Raw genomic sequence first — 19,744 nt, 5'->3', positions numbered from 1 at the left:
TATCTTTCTCTTTATATCTCTCTCTCCCTTCTAACTTTAAAAGTCGACAGCACAAACTCGTACAATTACCTTTATGTATCTTTGCTTGAGAGAACAGAAGAAACCTTACTACTGTGATGGGTGGGAATGAAGAGGAAGGTACTATTCTTTCTAGTTTTTGTTTTACTGTTTGTCTTGCTTGCTCCAGACATAGCTATTCCCATCCCCCTTCATCCTGTGTCCAGCTTGGTACAATAGCAGGTACAATAGTTAAGCTGTTGTTCCCATCACTATCAGTTACTTATAGTCTTGTGTACAGCAATTGATATTGTTGGTGGTAGAATTACTATGTTAATTAGCAGTGCAGTTAATTAAATTCTCATGCCCATCACTCTATCGACTGTTGCCTGAGTGGGAACAAATCTAAATCATTCTCTCACCCTTCCTATGTTGAAAATATCCACTCTAAGAGGATAGTAGGGGTACCACTTCACTGCTAATTAACATAGTTAGTAATTCTACCATTATTAGTGTCAATTAGGGCAAACAAGGCTAAAAGTTACTGTTGACGAGGATAGTGGGTTAACACTTACATTAAAATGGCAAACAGAGGAATGTCATATGAATATGTCCATCTGCTAATACCATGATTCTTGTGCTCTTTTAAGCAGCAAAATTGAAGAAAGATTTTAGCAGTGACATATTGTGGCTTTTGTATCTGATATATAAAGGATAATGATGGACAATTTCAGTGTATAAGGACTACACATCATGCCATTCAATGCAGCCTTTTAACAGGGAGATGTCTGTCATCTTCCTGGTGATCCTTTCTTCTTAAAATGAGTCTTCTACAGAGATGAAAGTTTGGTTTAATGCTCCATTCCATCTAAACTAGGCTAAACGCTTTAAAGTGCAATTATCAGAAATAAACTATAAACCTATTGTCTTAGAATGGTTGGAGAGGCAGTGGACATGAATTGCTTTTTAAGCTGCCCAATTTTCCCTATTTTTTTCCCAGGAAGAACAGTAATTTCTGCCATTTTAGATACATTCTGATTTTTGATCTAAAGGCTTGACTCTGTCCCAGTGGTTCCTGTTGTGAGCTCCACATGTGCTCAAAGGAAAAACTAAAAGAGCAAAAGCATTGTAAAGGTTGCAGCTCTGGCAGTCTCTGAGCTTTCAGCATGATCAATCGACCTTTTCCCCTCCCAGGCGTGTACTTTTTGGTAAGAAGTAAAGTTTCCTTTTAAATTAAGAACAAATATAACAACAGGGGAACTGTATACGTCCCACTCATTTCACCATGGGGGTAAGAGCATGGGAGTGGAACTAATTGGATAGCTCTTTCAAACAGCCAGCATTGGTACGATGGACCGAATGGAAGTGGGGTGGGGAGGGGGTGAAGGATCACATTCTCCCTCAAAAACCTTGCACATCACGGCAGGATTGCACTGATGACAGAAGTGCATTCATAGCACATGAAGGGAAATCTAGCTCAGGTTGTTAGGAAATCTGGATGCACATAAACCTAAAGCAAAGCCATTAAGCCATAGCAATAAAGCAATACTAAATATGCGATGAGCCGGCTTTTCCTTATGCTTAAATCTCTAGGGCCATAAACTCTTATTGCTACATTATGCCAGTAAAGTGTTCTGCACCAGCTGTCAACTGTGTACAAATTATCATGAAAAGTCTTGTAATGCAACCCTAAATAGAATGAATATGAATGCAGTCAGGTGTTGCCGATCCTCTCTACAATTTTCATTCTCCCTTTTGTTACCCGTAGCAACCAGGTAACGCAACATCTGCATTTTTATTAGTTTTTTTTCAGCTGTCCCAGATCTGATGCAAACAGTCTGCCTGTGCAAATACTGTAACGGAATCACAGCCTGTGTAAATACTGTAACGGATTAAGCCTCCCAGGATAGACAAGTCACACAGCAGCCTCAACTTGCTTTTCCACTAGGCTCACCCTTCAACTAAATTCTGCCAAAATGTCGGAAAAAGTCGCATTATATATTGAAGCAAGTGGATTTCGACACGCCTTGCAGTGGATTCACAGACTTAACGGCTTAGGTTTTCTGATCATGTCGTCGATCCATTAAAATTAATGAGCTGCTGTTGGTATGATGATTGGAAAACCTAGGCCACAATTCTCATCTATTTTACCTGAGCAAAACTAGAGAGAGAAACTGAACAATAAAGGTATGGAATCTAGTGCAGTAACGTGTTGGTAAAGAGGCTGAGATTACATCCACTGCTGTCAGAAACAGTGTAGATTTGAAAGATCAGGCTATCTACTGCTGTTATTGTACAAAAGCTCCTGCTATTTGTATGTGTCCTACTTGCTTAATTTCTGTAAATAAATCTAGTTAGTTCATTTGGTATCTGAGCCGAGCTCAGGTGAGGCACGTTAATATTGCCTTCCAGTCTGGAATGGAAAAAAAAGTGCAGTGAGAACTAACGACCTAGGCTTGTGTGAATCCTGTGTCAAAGAGTTGAACTTTAAAAAAGGCTTTTAAAGATGGATGGAGATGTTAAGAGGTTTAGGGAGCACGTTTTGGAGACTAAATCCAAGATGGTTGAAATCTCTGCTACCAATGGAGACTGGAGGGAGGGGTGCACAGAAGATTTGATGTGGAGATCCACAGTGGATCATTAACTCATTTGAGAAATGGTTCAAGGCCCAGAATGATTGAGCAGGGGCTGGTGGGGATAGCACTCCGTACTGCTGGTGGTTGTCCAGGTTAAACGTAATTATGTAGGGGATGAAACCCCAAAGATGACCTGCACAGATGGCATGCAACAGTTTGATGTTACTTCAATTTCACTGAAAATGAACTTCACAAATGTAAAGGACGCATCAGATTTAGATAGCTCTGTCCTATTTCAGATAGCAAAATAACGACATATATGTGCAATACCATTTTTAGTGTGAATATGGAGAAGTTCTTTGTGCTGAACCAGAAGAGATTAAGAGGTCATGGTTAGAAAAGTATCTTGAACTAAAATCAACTTAATGTCTAAATAATTCACACTTTGAGCTGTTAATTTGTGAAACAGATTGCCACTTAGCTCAGCGAATGCTCAGTGAATGCAGACTTGCATGCAGCAAAGACAGATAGATTCTTGATTAAACAGGGAGCAGTGGGATATGGCTTGGTGTAAAAGTAAAGGGGAAGGAGAAGCAAATAAGCTGAGTGAGTCGTGGACAACAAGGGAAACTAGAAGGCTGAATGATCTTTTCTCTTTCCTGCTCCTCTAAAGTCACTCCCTTCACCACTGGCGCACAGTGGCTGCAGTGTGTACCATCTACAGGATGCACTGCAGCAACTCACCAAGGCTTCTTTGACAGCACTTCCCAAACCCGCGACCTCGACCACCTAGAAGGACAAGGGCAGCAGGCACATTGGAACAACACCACCTGAACGTTCCCCTCCAAGTCACACACTATCCCGACTTGGAAATATATCGCCGTTCCTTCATCGTCGCTGGGCCAAAATCCTGGAACTCCATAGTGCACTGCCCATCTCATGTCTCCTCCTTCACTGATAAAATTCAGGAAAAATGCTTCTTTTTTTTTATTCGTTCATGGGATGTGGGCGTCGCTGGCGAGGCCAGCATTTATTGCCCATCCCTAATTGCCCTTGAGAAGGTGGTGGTGAGCCGCCTTCTTGAACCGCTGCAGTCCGTGTGGTGAAGGATCTCCCACAGTGCTGTTAGGAAGGGAGTTCCAGGATTTTGGCCCAGCGATGATGAAGGAACGACGATATATTTCCAAGTCGGGATGGTGTGTGACTTGGAGGGGAACGTGCAGGTGGTGTTGTTCCAATGTGCCTGCTGCCCTTGTCCTTCTAGGTGGTAGAGGTCGCGGGTTTGGGAAGTGCTGTCAAAGAAGCCTTGGTGAGTTGCTGCAGTGCATCCTGTAGATGGTACACACTGCAGCCATGGTGCGCCGGTGGTGAAGGGAGTGAATGTTTAGGGTGGTGGATGGGGTGCCAATCAAGCGGGCTGCTTTGTCCTGGATGGTGTCGAGCTTCTTGAGTGTTGTTGGAGCTGCACTCATCCAGGCAAGTGGAGAGTATTCCATCACACTCCTGACTTGTGCCTTGTAGATGGTGGAAAGGCTTTGGGGAGTCAGGAGGTGAGTCACTCACTGCAGAATACCCAGCCTTTATCCAGAATGTTACCCAATAACATATATTTACTATAGTACTCATTTTTTCATGCATGCTTACTTTTAATAGTCAGATATATCCCTGAATAAATACATACTAATTCACAATCTTTCTACATACATGATACTCTTTCTGAGCAGTAGTGACTCATTGTGTTACGTTCTGTTCAATATTTCCTTTTTTATTAGAATATGTATCTGTCTGCTATTATGTGTTTTGAGCAGGGTAACTGATTCAAATTGACATGCCTATTGGTGAGCAGTTAAACAACTGCAGTGTTTAGTCACAAAGGATTGTATCAATCAGCGTTTACTTTTACACTTTCAATCTAATATTTATTTAATCGCATTAATAGTGTTGTATAGGGGATTTTCATAACACTGCTGAACATCGATTCAGCCAATATTGTATCAATCAACCATGTGTGTATTTTCACAAATCGAAGACATGGAGCAGAACATTTGTCACTTGTAAACATATTGCGTTGTACTTCCAGAAAGACATTAAAATGAGGAATATTACCACCAGCTTTGCCTGCTCTTGATGTGTGAGAGCCCTTCCTACAGGGAGTGCTGTAGTTAGCTTGACTGACATCAAGCAAGGAATTCTTCTATAATGTCATCAGGCTGCATTAGCACCAGCCACAACAACCTGCATTTATATAGTGTCTTTAACAACAATCAACACATTAGCAAGTGTGCAAGTTTTGTGCCACAAGAAAAGCACAAGTATCAACAATCCTCAATAAATAATTCTGATGTATTACAGTTTCTATTACGTGAATTTCAACACTGTCATATCATGTAAATTACCTGAGGCCGCAATCATTGAAAGATGCACGTTATCTACCTTATATAGCCATTAATGTCACTCTGTCCTATTAACTGGTCGCCCGTGAAGAAGGTGTCTTGTGAAGATGCTATGAAATAATTTATCATGGGCAAATCCATACGTTGGTAGACTTTGGTATGGTCTTGATTGAATATGGAGCAATCCATTGAGGTTATGTATCTGAGAAATCCACTGGATGTCATCAATCTTCTTTTCTTCTTGGCTGTGTGACAGAATAGTGTTTTAAAAAAAATGTTTTAGTAATTTTGTTTCTCCCCTCTGAGAGGCATTGGATCATGCCAGGATAAAGTTCTACAGGTATCAGGTACCCAATAGCATCTTGCCAGATTGGCCATTTTTCATGCCTGAGCCTTGATGATGTGCCAGAAGGCCTTTGGAGCACAAGACCCATCACAGGCGACTGCGGTAATAGTATGTTCTGGCAGAGAGTCATGGACGGCAATCAGGAGCTGATATTTCCTCTCCCTAGTCCAAGGTAACGAGGCCAACTGTAGTTTTCCTACGGTCACTCCAGCTGAGACCAGCTAACTGAGCACAGACCAGGGTCAAACTTAGGACCTCCGAGACAAAACAGGGGAACTAGAGGCAATAACTCGTAACGAGGAGCCAGGTGTAGTCGGGATAACTGAAACATAGCTACATAAAGAACAGGACTGGCAGTTAAATATTGCGGGATATAACATATTTAGAAAAGATAGGGAAGGAAGGGGTGGGGGGCAGGGTAGCAGTACTAATTAGAGATAACATAATGGCAGTAAAAAAAAGAGACATAACTAACAGAAGCCATATGGATTGAGATAAATGATGAGAAAGGATTGATCATGCTAATAAGGGTATTCTGCAGACCATCTGATAGAGGAAGGGTGGTGGAGGAAGAAATATGTAAGCAAATCTATGAAATGAGTAAAAGACATAGAATAATAATCATGGAAGACTTCAACTACTCCCAAATAAACTGTCAAGAAGAGATAGGGAAAGGGGAAAAGAAAACGGAACTTTTACAGTGTTTTCAGGACCCCTTTCTTACCCAGTATGTAAGAAGTCCAACAAGAGAGGAAGCGCTGCTGGATTTGGTAATGGGAAATGAACCAGAGAAGTAAGCATAGGGGAACATCGAGGTAATAGCGATCATAACATAATAAGGTTTATAATAATGATTGAGAAAGACATAAGTGAAACAAAGACCAAAGTAATAGATTGGAAAACAGTTAATTTTGAGGGGGTGAGAATGTAACTAGGGAAGGTAAACTGGAAAAAAATGTTGACAAAGACATAGAACAGCAATGGGAAACATTTAAAAAGATGATCAACAGAGTTCAGGAGAAATATATTCTGCCAAAGAAACAAGAACAAACTAGCCAATAATGAGAAAAGGGTAAAATTGAAACTAAAGAAAAAGGCATTTATAGAGAATAAAGGAGGATGAGAAAAGGGAATATGAAGAGGTTAGGAAAGAAGTCAAAAAACAATTAGAAAAGCAAAGAGGAACTACAAAATTAAATTATCAAGGAATTTAAAAAGAAATAGTAAAGTATTCTATAGACACATAAATAATAAAAGAAAAATCAGGTTCGGGATAGGGCCACTAAGGGATGCATAAGATAAACTTACAGATGACAACGAAATGGCAGAAATATTGAATAGTTACTTTGCCTCAGTATTTACCAGGGAGACTAACAAGGTGGACATGACATTAGAAGAAGAGAACAAAAAAGATATAAAAGCATTTAAGAAAGAAATGAGGAGATAATTGATAAAAGTAGTCAAACTTAGAGAGGATAAAATTCATGTTCTGGATGGACTGCATCTGCGCACATTGAAAGAAGCTAGGGAAGAGACAGCAGAGGCACTATTACATATATATATATATATATATATATATATAAAAATTCATTAAAAAGGGGAATAGTGCCAGAGGACTTGCAGACAGCTAATATTATTCCTATATTTAAAAAGGGAGATAGAACAAGTCCAGGGAACTATAGACCAATTAGCTTAATGTGGAGTCAGGAGATAAGTAGCAGAATAGATAGCAAGCTGGCTACAAAACAGAAAACAGAGAGTAGAGGTTAAAGGTAGTTACTCAGGCTGGCAAAAGGTAAGAAGCGGTGTTCCACAAGAATCAGTGCTAGGACCACTGTTGTTCACCATTTACATAAACGATTTGGACTCAGGAATCAGAAGTACAATTTCAAAATTTGCAATGACACCAAATTGGGGGGTATAGTTAATACCGAGGAAGACTGTGACAAAATACAAGAAGACATTAATAAACTTGCAGAATGGGCGTGTAACTGGCAAATGGATTTCAATATAGATAAATGTGAGGAAGAATAAGGAGACCACATAATTCTTGGAAAATAGGAGTCTAAATGGGGTAGAGAAGCAAAGGGATTTAGGGGTACAGACACACAAACTACTAAAAGTAGCGACATAGGTTAATAAGGCCATAAAAAAGCAATCAAAGCACTGGACTTCATTTCTAAAGGGATCAAATTGAAAAGCAGAGAAGCTATGTTAAACTTGTATAGAACTTTGGTTAGACCACACTTAAAGTATTGTGCACAGTTCTGGTCTCCACATTATAAAAAGGATATAGAGGCACTGGAAAAGGTGCAGAAACAATTTAGAAGGATAATGCTAGAACTGAGAGGTTATACCTATCAGGAAAGATTGAACAGGAGGGGGCTCTTTTCTCTAGAAAAGAAAAAGGTGAGGGGTGACCTGATAAAGGGCTTTAAGATAATGAAACGTTTTGATAGGGTAGATGTAGAGAAGATGTTTCCACTTGTGGGGAAGACCAAAACTAGAGGCCATAAATATAAGACAGTCACCAGTAAATCCAATAGGAAATTCAGGAGAAACTTCTTTACCCCAGAGTGTGGTTAGAATGTGGAACTTGCTACCACATGGAGTAGTTGAGGTGAATAGCATAGATGCATTTAAGGAAAGCTAGGTAAACACATGAGGGAGAAAGGAATGGAAGGTTATGCTGATAGGGTTAGATGAAGAAGGGTAGGACGAGGCTCGTGTGGAGCATAAACACCGGCATAGACCTGTTGGGCCAAATGGCCTGTTTCTGTGCTGTACATTCTATGTAATTCCTGGACAGCGAACTTACTGACTAAGCCATTGAAAAAGCATGATAATATTTTCTGTTTGCAAATAGAACTACAAAATATCAGACAACATAATCTGATAACACAAGGTACGTAAAAAGAAATAACAGAGCTGTAAAATAGATTTGAAAATGACACTGTCACTCACCTCAGTAATTTAGCCTGTGGGGAAGAGTATGATTTGCAACAGCCAAAAATGTAGAAGCCTGAGATTTTGGAAAACCAAGCAGTGACAAAATCTATTGATAGCAAAATTATTAGTGGCATTCCGTCCAGCAGTATCCCTGATAGCTGTCTGGACAAGTGATAATTTCCAGTTATCACAGCTTGATCAATGCATTTGGAACAGATGAATGGGTCTAGTCATCTCATTCAGTTCACATATTCTATGTGATTGACATGTTGGGGAGCTTTTTAAAGTAGTTTGATTGACACCTAAAGCTGTGTTGAAGACTTGTCAAGTCTCTGAGAGGAATGGGGCCATGATTCTAAGTAGACCCTTGACAGACAACCCTGTCACCAAGGCTTACAAGTTGTAAATGTATATTTGTCTGCCTGCACTCAGCTCATACCAAATCAGGAGTGCAAGCCTAGTGAACTGACTCTGTAGCAATATATAGCCATATAAGAAGTAGGTAATGGTGCTTTGATGTTCAGTCTTATGGTGAGGGTTAATGTAGGAGATGTATCTTTGCTGTTTTTGGCATTTCAGGATTAGTAATGTTTGTAATTACAGTAAATATACTGTTTGTTCTTTTACCTGTTTTATGTTCAATAAATTTGTCTAGTGATTTATAGCTTGAGCCATGGTCTGATATAGTGCCGTTGTTTCGCCTACCAAAGTTGAGGAGATCACATGACAGCACATGATATATTCCAGTAAGTTAGCAGTACACTCATGAGAGACCATTCTTCAACTCCTGGGTCATGCGATGCTTACCTTAATACAGAGCAGATACAGGTATACTTTGGTTTGTAGGGACATTAGATCTGCTTGCAGGAATGGCCAGTGACACCAAACCCAAGGAAAATGTCTTGGGTTAAAAAAGCCAAAAATGCAACCAAGCCACCAATAATAATATCACATCCCAGAGTACAATCTTTCCTGTAGAGCCATGTTTCAAAAATATTTTCCCATAAGCACCCATCTTCTATTTCTGCATGATGCTGGTAACAGCATCCAGACAAGGACACAGAAGCAGAGGATTGATTCTTTGGAACATGTTGTGAAAGAAAGATGTTGGGTATCAACTAGGAGGATAGAGTTACCAACATTGATGTAATGAGTACTAACATACATGCAATAATGGAGCGTGCGTGAGCTTCATCTACATTGTATAATTCTAAAAATGAGCTCCCACACTGAACGTTGTAACTTCAAGAAAGGCTCCGGCTGCATCTCACCCACATTAAATGGATGCATTGGGAGTCCTGAGACTTGGCCTGCTCAAGTATGCTTCTTAAAAAGAGATCATGGATTGCAATGCTTTTTGTGGGTTTTTAAAAATCTGCAATTCCATTTTAACTGCAAGTTGTTCCATGCAATTGTTGGTTTTACTGAGTACTGTATTTATGGATTTTTGTTCCACCCCCTCCCCACCAATTGTTTTTCATTTTTTTTTGGTTGCATTTGCCATTTAAACAGCACCATGCAAGGTCGTGAGGATGGGATTTCCTTTAGGGATTCCCATAAAGCTGTATGATTTTAGATGAGGAAGATGAGTTTATGGGACAGCAAATGCAGGGCACCAACAACTGAGGCATTTGTCTGCACCCACTGGGTACCTCAGAACTCACATTAATGGACCCCTCGACATATTAGTAGTCAGGGGAACATTATCCAACATCTGCTTCACAAGACAGCCGTCATAGAGTTGTACAATGTTCTGGCCTGCATATATTTGCAGCAAGGACAGCTCTTCCCAAAGCAGAGAAGGTTACCACAGCATGAGCTTTATATGCTACTGGATCCTTCAAAGCTACTGCAAGGGACATCTGACCCATCAAGCAGTCTGTAGTGCACACATATGAAAATGACAGGCAGGAAAAGACCAGCTGGTCCATCAAGCCTGCCCCACACTCAATGCCTGGAGCATCGTGACTAAACACTTCCTTACCACTCCTCTTCACCCCCCTTGCACCCCCCACCTCCACCCTTACAACCATGTAATCTCCTGGGAGAGACAAATAAAACAGAAAAGAAAAGGCCAATCAGAGAAAAAGAACTCTGGAAAATTTCTCTTCGCCCCCCTCAGGCAATCAAAACCAGTCCAGGAGATCATATTGGTCATGTGTCAAGCAAGTGACAAATGCTATGTTTGCAAAGGGCAACACACTCATCACTTTCCCCAGGAAAGGTGGCTATTTCTAAGCCCTTTTGTCGGCAGAAAGCTCAACGTTGAATATTTTAATTAGCGGCAACTAGAAGTTAGTTAATGCAATAGATGTGCTCAACTTGGGCAGATGCGATTTAAGAACATAAGAACATAAGAAATAGGAGCAGGAGTAGGCCATACGGCCCCTCGAGCCTGCTCTACTATTCAATCAGATCATAGCTGATCTTCGACCTCAACCCCACTTTCCCGCCCAATCCCCATATCCCTTGATTCTACTAGAGTCCAAAAATCTATCCATCTCAGCCTTGAATATATTCAATGACTCAGCATCCACAGCCCTCTGGGGAAGAGAATTCCAGAGATTCACAACCCTCTTATACTCCAACCCCCTTGCAATAAAAGCCAACATGCCATTTGCCTTCCTAATTGCATGCTGTACCTGCATGCTAACTTTTTGTCTTTCTTGTACGAAGACACCCAAGTCTCTCTGAACATCAACGTTTAACAGATTCTCACCATTTAAAAAATATTCTGTTTTTCTATTCTTCCCACCAAAGTGAACAACCTCACATTTCCCCACATTATACTCCATCTGCCACCTTCTTGCCCACTCACTTAACCCGTCTATATCCCTTTGCAGGCTCTTGTGTCCTCACAGCTTACTTTCCCACCTAGCTTTGTATCATCAACAAACTTGGACACATTACACTCAGTCCCTTCATCTAAGTCATTAATATAGATTGTAAATAGCTGAGGCCCAACCACCGACCCTTGCGGCACCCCATTAGTTACAGGCTGCCAACCTGGGAATGACCCGTTTATCCCTACTCTCTGTTTTCTGTCCTTTAACCAATCCTCTATCCATGTTAATATATTACCCCCAACCCCATTATCTCGTGTAACAGCCTTATATGTTGCAACTTATTGAATGCCTTTTGAAAATCCAAATATACTGCATCCACTGGTTCCCCTTTATCTACCCTGCTAGTTCCATTCTCAAAAAAACTCTAATAAATTTGTCAAACACGATTTCCCTTTCAAAAAACCATGTTGACTCCGCCTAATCATATTATGATTTTCTAAGTGCCCTGTTACCACTTCTTTAATAATGGATTCCAGCATTTTCCCAATGACCGATGTCAGGCTAACTGGCCTGTAGTTCCCTGTTTTCTCTCTCCCTCCCTTCTTGAATAGCAGGGTAACATTTGCTACCTTCCAATCCACTGGGACCACTGATATACATGCCATCCCCTTCAGGCCATCTCTATGAACTTTATGAGAATTCTACCATATAAGAGAATCTACTGGTTAGGAACTGCACCTTGAATTATTAGAAGACAAATGCTTCACATGTTTGCTCTTTTATGGGAGGCATTAACCCATTTATTTTAATGGGTTAATGTGTTAACCCATTAAAATAAATAGGTTAACACCTGTGTTAAAATAGTGGAGAGAGGAATATTGGACAAATGTGTTTAGTGTTCAACCACGATTATCAGCATCAGAATTTCTAGGCTTAAATGTGTTATTTCTCACTCCTTACCTTCACTTACAAGTTCAAATTAAAGCTAGATTAATCCTTTACAAAGACAGAAAAAATAGTATACGGTTGCCACACAAAATCAAGTATAAACTTGCAAAGAATAAAAAATTACTTTCATGTAAATAGATTAAGTTCCAATGAAAGATATCTTATAACAGGATCTAAATTGTGTTCTATAATTCCACAAAAGGAATGTGATTTTGCCTGTCTGACAATGAATACTATAATCAAATATGTAAGTTTTCAAAATATATTGCTTTATATTGGAAAAAAAAACAATGGAAAGCCAAGGCCCATAATGCAGGAGACTACCAAGGTTGAAAAGGGTAAAAAAAGATGGTGTTGCTGACAATTTCAGGATAAATGAAAGTCCAAGTGAAGGAAGGAAAACCACAGTCCTGTGGTCCTGAGAAAGAATGATTTGAAGTAAGAGACTGACTACAACAGGGTGGTAATGTATTAGGGGAGAGAGCATATTTGGTGCTTAGAAAGAATGAGAAAGGAAAGGTCCAAGGAACATAAACCACAACGCTATGATGCACAAGCTATCACAATTGTGTGGGACAGGCTGGATGGACCAGAGGGTCTTTCTGTGTCCATCATTGTTCGTATAAGACTATCAATAAATAAAGACAATAAAGTTTGGGATGGAAAGGCTGGGGTTAGAGCTTTTGTGCCCTGTTCAGGACTGTGAGAGAGATGGTAAAATGCCTTCCCTAGCTATGGGAATAGTATTCAAGCCTGGAACTGACTTTCGCTTAAGCGTTGTTGAGAGGGGAGAAGAAGCGTTTGGCGCAAAAGAAGAAACTGAACCTTTTTGGAGGCGACTTTAACAATGAAAAGGTCAGAGGAGGCAATGAGACCAGTAATGCTGATAGATGATAAAGGCCGAACTGTGGAACCACCAAGGCCAGGAGATGGGAGCTGTTGGATAGACTTATGAAAGAAACAAGATTTTTTAATCATTTTTTTTAATACTTACACCTCATCACTGGTTCATGGTTGTTAATTATGGTTAAAGCAGTGTATTCATCTGCATTACTTTCATGCTGATCAGTCTTCAGAAAGTATAGTAGATCAGACGTTGTAATATTTTTACCATCAGAAGTATATTGCTTAAATAGATCACGAGGCTCCGTTCGTCTGGTAAAGACCTTATACATGTACATGAATTCCTCTGTCCCAAGCCTTCTACGTTTAGCTTTGTTAATTGCCTGTTTGGAGGGGGAAAAATTACGTCAAGACGATAGTACGCAAAATGGTGCGTGATTAATACAAGGAATGAGCTCAATGTGAGAAATATTTCGTTTCCCATCTTTATCATATTGCTACTTAGCGATGACAACAGCAACTAATTAATAAGTAATTATTACGACAGATATTAAAGAATTTACCTATACTAATAATTCATTGTTGACAACTCCAGTACTGACCTCAAAATGGTCCTCTGTATAGATACTGTCCATAGGAATGTCCAGTTTTTGTAGCAAGGCTGTTGTTTTCAGCAAATCGATGTTTCCATCCCTAAAGTCGTATTTAATAGCATGGAAAAGCCATCTACGGAAATGGGTTAAGTATTTTAATCTATTCTTTTGTTCATTTCTTATTCACCAAATTCAGAGAAATTCGGTTTGATCTTTTGGCAATGAACTGTATCAATCTCGATGCCCCCTCCCTTTGATTCGGTTAGTTCCCACCATTCCCCTTTCGAAAAGGGTCAAATGGGTGACTTTATAAAATATGCTTGATTTATACAGGCCTGATCAGATTAAATACTATACACCGTCTCTCCTCCACTTAAGGCTGTGTTTTAGTTCCATTACACTCATAGTTCTTAATATACTGATAACTATATAATATAGTTCTTAATATACTGATAACTATATAATATAGTTCTTAATATACTGATAACTATATAATATAGTTCTTAATATACTAATAACTATATAATATAGTTTTTAATATACTGTATATATTGTGTGTGTATATACATAAACAGTTTTAAACACGTCTAAAGTCTCGTAAAAAGTTATAAGGACGGCTATTAAAGGATATTCGTTTTGCTTCCGAACTTCGCTTTGTCTTGTTGGGTAATGAACCTCCTCCATCTCCGGCGAAGTAACACTTTACAAGCTTGCAGTTCAGTTGAGTCGTGTGTATGTATTAACAATAGATTTGTCATTCCAGATCGTTCACTCCAATCGGTAGGTCCAAGCAGCAAACAGTTCACCGTTTACAACGGGTATGTGGGAAGGGGAGGCTTTAAGTCTGGTCTGCGGCGATGAGCTCATAGACATACACTTATTACAAGGTTACACCAGTGACCCAATCGAGGGAGAGGCGGCCGGTGAGCTCATGGTTAAAGCATTGAATCGGCTACAACTGTACTGACGCGAGCACTGGCTGCATCTCAATGCCGCGGTTCAAACAGGTCAAGTGGCACATAAAACTAACGGGAAATATATTTACAAATGTGTAAGAAAAAAAAACTTGCATTTATATAGCGACCTCAGAACGACCCAAAGCACTTCACAGCCAAACGAGTACTTTTTTAAAAAGTGTAATAATGAAACAGTGTAATACAGTAAACCAGATTAAAGTTATTTTGGAGACAGTTGCTGAGAGACGTGTGTGTGTAGTGTGTGTTTTAGTGAAACAGTGTATGCAGTATGTGGTAATAGGTGAGTAACCATTTCAAAAAGAATTAGGAAAATTGAATGATAAAGTAGTTATATACTTAAAAAGGAAAAATTTGCAGGGCCACAGGAAAAAAGCAGGGGAGTTGGTAGCTCTTTCAGAGAGCTAGCACAGGCACGATGTGGAGAATGGCCTCCTTCTGTGCTGAACGATTCTCTGATACTGTAAGAAGAAAGAACTCGCGTTTATAAACAACAACTTGCATTTATATAGCACCTTTAATTTAGTAAAAGGTCCCAAGGCTCCCGAGGTAGTGCAGCGAAGGTTCACCAGACTGATTCATGGGATGGCAGGACTGTCGTATGAGGAACGATTGGGTCGACTCGGCCTGTATTCACTCGAGTTTAGAAGAATGAGAGGGGACCTCATTGAAATGAATAAAATTCTGACAGGGCTAGATAGAACTGGATGCAGGGAGGAAGCTTCCCCTGGCTGGGGGGGTCCAGAATGAGGGATCACAGTCTCAAGATATGGGCTAGGACATTTAGGACTGAAATGAGGAGAAATTTCTTCACTCAGAGGGTGGTGAACCTGTGGAATTCTCTACCACAGAAGGCTGTGGAGGCCAAGTCACTGAATATATTTAAGAAGGAGATAGATAGATTTCCAGACACAAAAGGCATCATGGGGTATGGGGAGAGAGTGGGAATATGGTATTGAGATAGAGAATCAGCCATGATCATATTGAATGGCGGAGCGGGCTCGAAGGGCCGAATGGCCTACTCCTGCTCCTATTTTCTATGTTTCTATGTTTCTAAGGTGCTTTACAGGAATGATTATCAAACAAAATTTGACACCAGGCCACAATAAAGAGCTATTAGGACAGGTGACCACAAGCTTGGTGAAAGAGGTAGACTTTAAGGAGCGACTTAAAGAGGGAGAGCAAAGTAGAGAGACAGAAGTTTAAGGAGGAAACTCTAGAGCTTGGAGCCTAGGCAGCTGAATGCACGACTGGAAATGGTGGAGCAAAGAAAATTGGGGATAGGCAAGAGGCCAAAATTGGTGGAGTTTAGAGATCTCGGAGGGTTATAGGGCTGGAGAAGGTGAGGGAGGGGTGAAGTCATGGAGGGATTTAGAAACAAGGATGAGAATTTTAAAATCAAGGCATTGCCAGTCGCCAATATAGGTCAGCGAGCACAGGAGTAATAGGTGAACGGGACTTGGTGCCTTACCACCTCTTCAGGATGTCCCAAAATACTTCATATCCCAATTACATTCAGGGTTGTGTAGACAAACAGGCAGCCAAATTTACACACAGAAAGATTTTACAAGCAGCAACTGAAGTGAATGACCAGTTAATCTGTTTTTGGAGGTGCTGTTTGGGAGAGGAATGTTAGCCAATACACCAGGAGAATTCTGTGCCTTTCTTCAAATAGCGCTGTTACAAATTCAGGTCTGCCTTAGATACCTTCTGGGTTCAGTGGTTCACGTAAGTGTTCTGAGCTCCTTACTTTTATGGGAGCCGACTCACACTGCTGTTATATCTACTTATACAATAGTGAGATCCAGAGGTGTAACGATGGAAACCCCTTATTTCTTGATTTCAACTCCCGCATGGCAACTCGGTAAAGCAAACCATGTGATTGTCCAAGAGCAGCAGCAGGCAGGCTCGACCGATTGTAACAGCTGAGCCTCATTAATATGCCGCTTGCAACTTCATGACCAATAGTGCCCGGGAAGTCGATGGGAAGCAGCTGCCCAGCTTTAAGATCGTGTGTCAGGAGCCTACCACTGGGGACCTGGCACATGGCAAGTGTTCCAGGAGCGGAGTCCTAGTCGGGTCAGTGCTACAAGTCTGGGGTAGGGGAGGCCCAAAGTTTCCTTGTTGGGCCTGGAGGAGCACTCCTGTTTCTCCAAGCCTAAAAAGGAAACTAAATTTTTTTTTAAAAACTTACCTTTGTGGGCCTCTTCTTGCTCTGGCTCTGGCTCTTGCTCCCATCAGGTTTGGCTTGGCGGGAATGCCATCATTGCTCTCTCTCCCCACCCCCCCCACCTCAGGCCTTAAGATTAAAATAGATCAGGTCCCAATTACATCATTGGAGCTTGATCTGCATATTTAAAGTGGACCCAGCCGGCTTTGGGCATGTGTCCTTACTGCTTGCAATTTAAAATTGCAGCCAGCAAGAATGGGGTGGGAAAAGAGTCGGTAAGTCCCCCGCTTCATTTAACTGCAAACCCCAACACCCACCCCTCCCCCCCCACCCCCACCCCCGGCCATCTATGTCTTTTGCAAGTGTATATATTCAAACTCTCCAACAGAGGACCAAATTAACACTCGATGAGGCAAGGCTTGGTTCAAATCATTAGGCCACTTTATTCCACAGTGAGATTAACATACAGTGTAATAGTTCCGATCAGATTTACTTAGTTCAATCAATGAAAAGTATCTCCACAAAATAATACAAAAATAATGAACACGCTATACTACCCCAGTTCAGTGGGTCCTCTTGCTTGACTTAAATATTCTAACTCTTCTGCATTTTGACTTATTGTGCCTGCCTTTTCTGAGGCCTTTCTCTGTTGCAAAAGTTAGACTGCTTTTTAGATGTCTGCTTTATTCTTGACTGTTCACAGTCATAACGAGATCAAAAACCTACAAGTGTGAAATGTTCATCAATGTTGGAGACAAGCTATCAAATTGCTTATTATTTACAGTCTATGTGGAAACACCATCAAAATTAACTTATTAGCATCTTAACTACCTATCGTCTCAGACACACTTTTTTATACCTGGAAGAACACACTATGCTTTTAAAGTACAACATTTAAAATAACTTATTTTTTCAAAACCCTTTCTGTGAAGAAATGCTTAAAAGATTCTGAACCATGACAAATGCATTGGGATCTTTACATTCGCTCCAACAGATAGTTCTTCAAATTAATGTTTCATCTGAAAGATAGTGCCTGCAACAATGCAGCATTCCCTCGGTACTGACGTATCTTAGGACTTGAGCCCACAATCTTCTGACTCAGAGGTGTATATATACTTAACTAATGAGTTTTTCCCACACTAGTGATTTGAGTGGTACTAAAATAGTTCCTGGTGTGGTTAAAAAAATGCCTGAAACATGCACCTCATTATTCAAACTAAATCATCAGTTTCATCATATCCTCTTTATATTAAGAAAATAACATGACCTATGCCTTTGTTAATTCCAGGCTCGACTATTCCAATACTCTCCTGGCTAGCCTCCCATCTTCCACCCTCCATATACTTGAGTTCATCCAAAACTCTGCTACCCATATCCTGACACGCACCAAGTCCCGTTCACCCATCACCCTGCATTCACTGAACTACATTGCTCCCGATCCAGCAATAGCTTGATTTTAAAATTCTCATTCTGGTTTTCAAACCCTTCTATGGCCTTGCCCCTCCCTATCTCTATAACCTCCTTTAGCCCTACAACCCTCCGAGATCTCCGCGTTCCTCCAATTCTGGCCTCTTGTGCTTCCCTGATTTCCATCGCTCCACCATTGGCGGCCGTGCCTTCAGCTGCCTAGACCCTAAACTCTGGAATTCCTTTCCCAAACCTCTCTGCCCCCTCCACCTCTCTCTCCTCCTTTAAGTTACTCCTTAAAACCTACACCTTTGACCAAGCGTTTGGTCACTTGTCCTAATATTTCTTTATGTGGCTCGGTGTCAAATTCGGATCTGATTACACTCCTGTGAAGGACCTTGGGACGTTTTCACTACGCTAAAGGCACTATATAAATGTAAGTTGTTGTTGTTGATCAGTGCAATGGGACTGGCATTCTGTGGTACCAGAGAATAGTTCCCCATTTCAGCCATGCTGGAAAACATGGCCACTAGCCACAAGAGAAATAGAAAATAATTGGGACAGTCATACTCACCCATGGTACTGCCTTCGTGCTTCCAAATGGTTGTTCAGAAGCATCATTGGCAGGGGCTTGAGGTCAGTTTACCTCCACATTCTCTAAGCTGTAGGAGTTAAGGGGTTCAAGTAAGACCAGAAAACAAGAGAAAAATGGGAGGTGGGGGAGAAATTAACTGATATCATACTCTGTAAATATTATTAAAAAAAATCATTGAGCTGATTTCAATCTAAAAAAATACTCTTGCACCAGCAGTAACATGAGAAGCATGTGGTGACAATTAACACTCTGGTTGAATGCTCTGAGTATATAAAGGGTTTTACAACACTGTGATAAGCATTTCTGATTGTGCAGTAATAAGTCTTGTAATTAAAACAAAATGTGTATTTAACATTTATATATCATTAAGGCTGTTAAGGGAGTAATTTTCTGCAGGCAAGAATTTTAATGCCAACTCCAGGTACCAATTTACAAGGGTGATATTTCTGATGGCTCGCAAATCCCAATGTAGATTTAACATGGCAGTAAATTTGTTATGCTGATGATCTATAAGCACCAAGTTAACTAGTTACTGAGGTGAATGCACTTAATCTTAGTCATGCTGTAAATTCCCAAATAGCTACAGTCTCTCAACAATGTACAAAGTCACTAATCTCCCCAGCAGCTATTAATATGCACTTGTCAAGAACCATGTGGGTGTTAAAAACTGGATAGCCAGGTGATGAAGGATAGAATACTAAAGCCTGGTCTTCAGTTGCTTCCAAGCCTTTATTCAGAGATCCACCTTACACATCGTGCACCCCCTCGATAAGCTCCCTCTTGTAAATGGATACAAGCGAGTCCTCGATTGATACCCACCACCTGAATACAATTAACACCAATTGATATAAATCACATGGATACAATTAACAGTAGTGGGGAGGGGGGCAATAATACTACTAAACAGTTTTGTTATTGCCAGGCAAGCCTCAAGCAAGTCTGAAACACCTTGCTTCACACAACAGTAATAGGTTGAACTCTGTATAGGACAGTGCAATTTTCTTTTGCATTATAGCATACATCATTATAATTCACTGTCTAAAATGACATACAATTCTGCAAACCGCTCCATGGCATCCGAGTTCCAAGAGTACACTTTCACTCTCTTTCAGAGGTAAAGCCTTCACTGGCTGATGATGTAATGAATGGGCAAGGTTTATGGCATCA

The 19,744-nt window shown here is 40.5% G+C and overlaps 1 protein-coding gene across 1 annotated transcript in view; it reads right to left on the bottom strand.

Moving 5' to 3' along the window:
* The window catches only part of LOC137341469 (1-phosphatidylinositol 4,5-bisphosphate phosphodiesterase zeta-1-like), a 56,744-nt gene extending 40,101 nt beyond the window's left edge, over nucleotides 1-16,643 (bottom strand). Inside the window, exons 1-4 of the mRNA XM_068004572.1 lie at nucleotides 16,600-16,643; nucleotides 13,441-13,564; nucleotides 12,990-13,221; nucleotides 5,007-5,211 (exon numbers count right to left, since the gene is read on the bottom strand). Coding sequence (XP_067860673.1) covers nucleotides 5,007-5,211; nucleotides 12,990-13,221; nucleotides 13,441-13,564; nucleotides 16,600-16,643 — 605 coding nt within the window. The remainder of the gene's footprint in view (nucleotides 1-5,006; nucleotides 5,212-12,989; nucleotides 13,222-13,440; nucleotides 13,565-16,599) is intronic.
* Between the last annotated feature and the right edge of the window lie 3,101 nt (nucleotides 16,644-19,744).

The sequence above is a fragment of the Heptranchias perlo genome, chromosome 24, assembly GCF_035084215.1.
Source record: "Heptranchias perlo isolate sHepPer1 chromosome 24, sHepPer1.hap1, whole genome shotgun sequence".
NCBI lineage: Eukaryota > Metazoa > Chordata > Chondrichthyes > Hexanchiformes > Hexanchidae > Heptranchias > Heptranchias perlo.
Note: the sequence above shows the minus strand (reverse complement) of the source record. Positions and strands in the feature narration are given on the sequence as shown.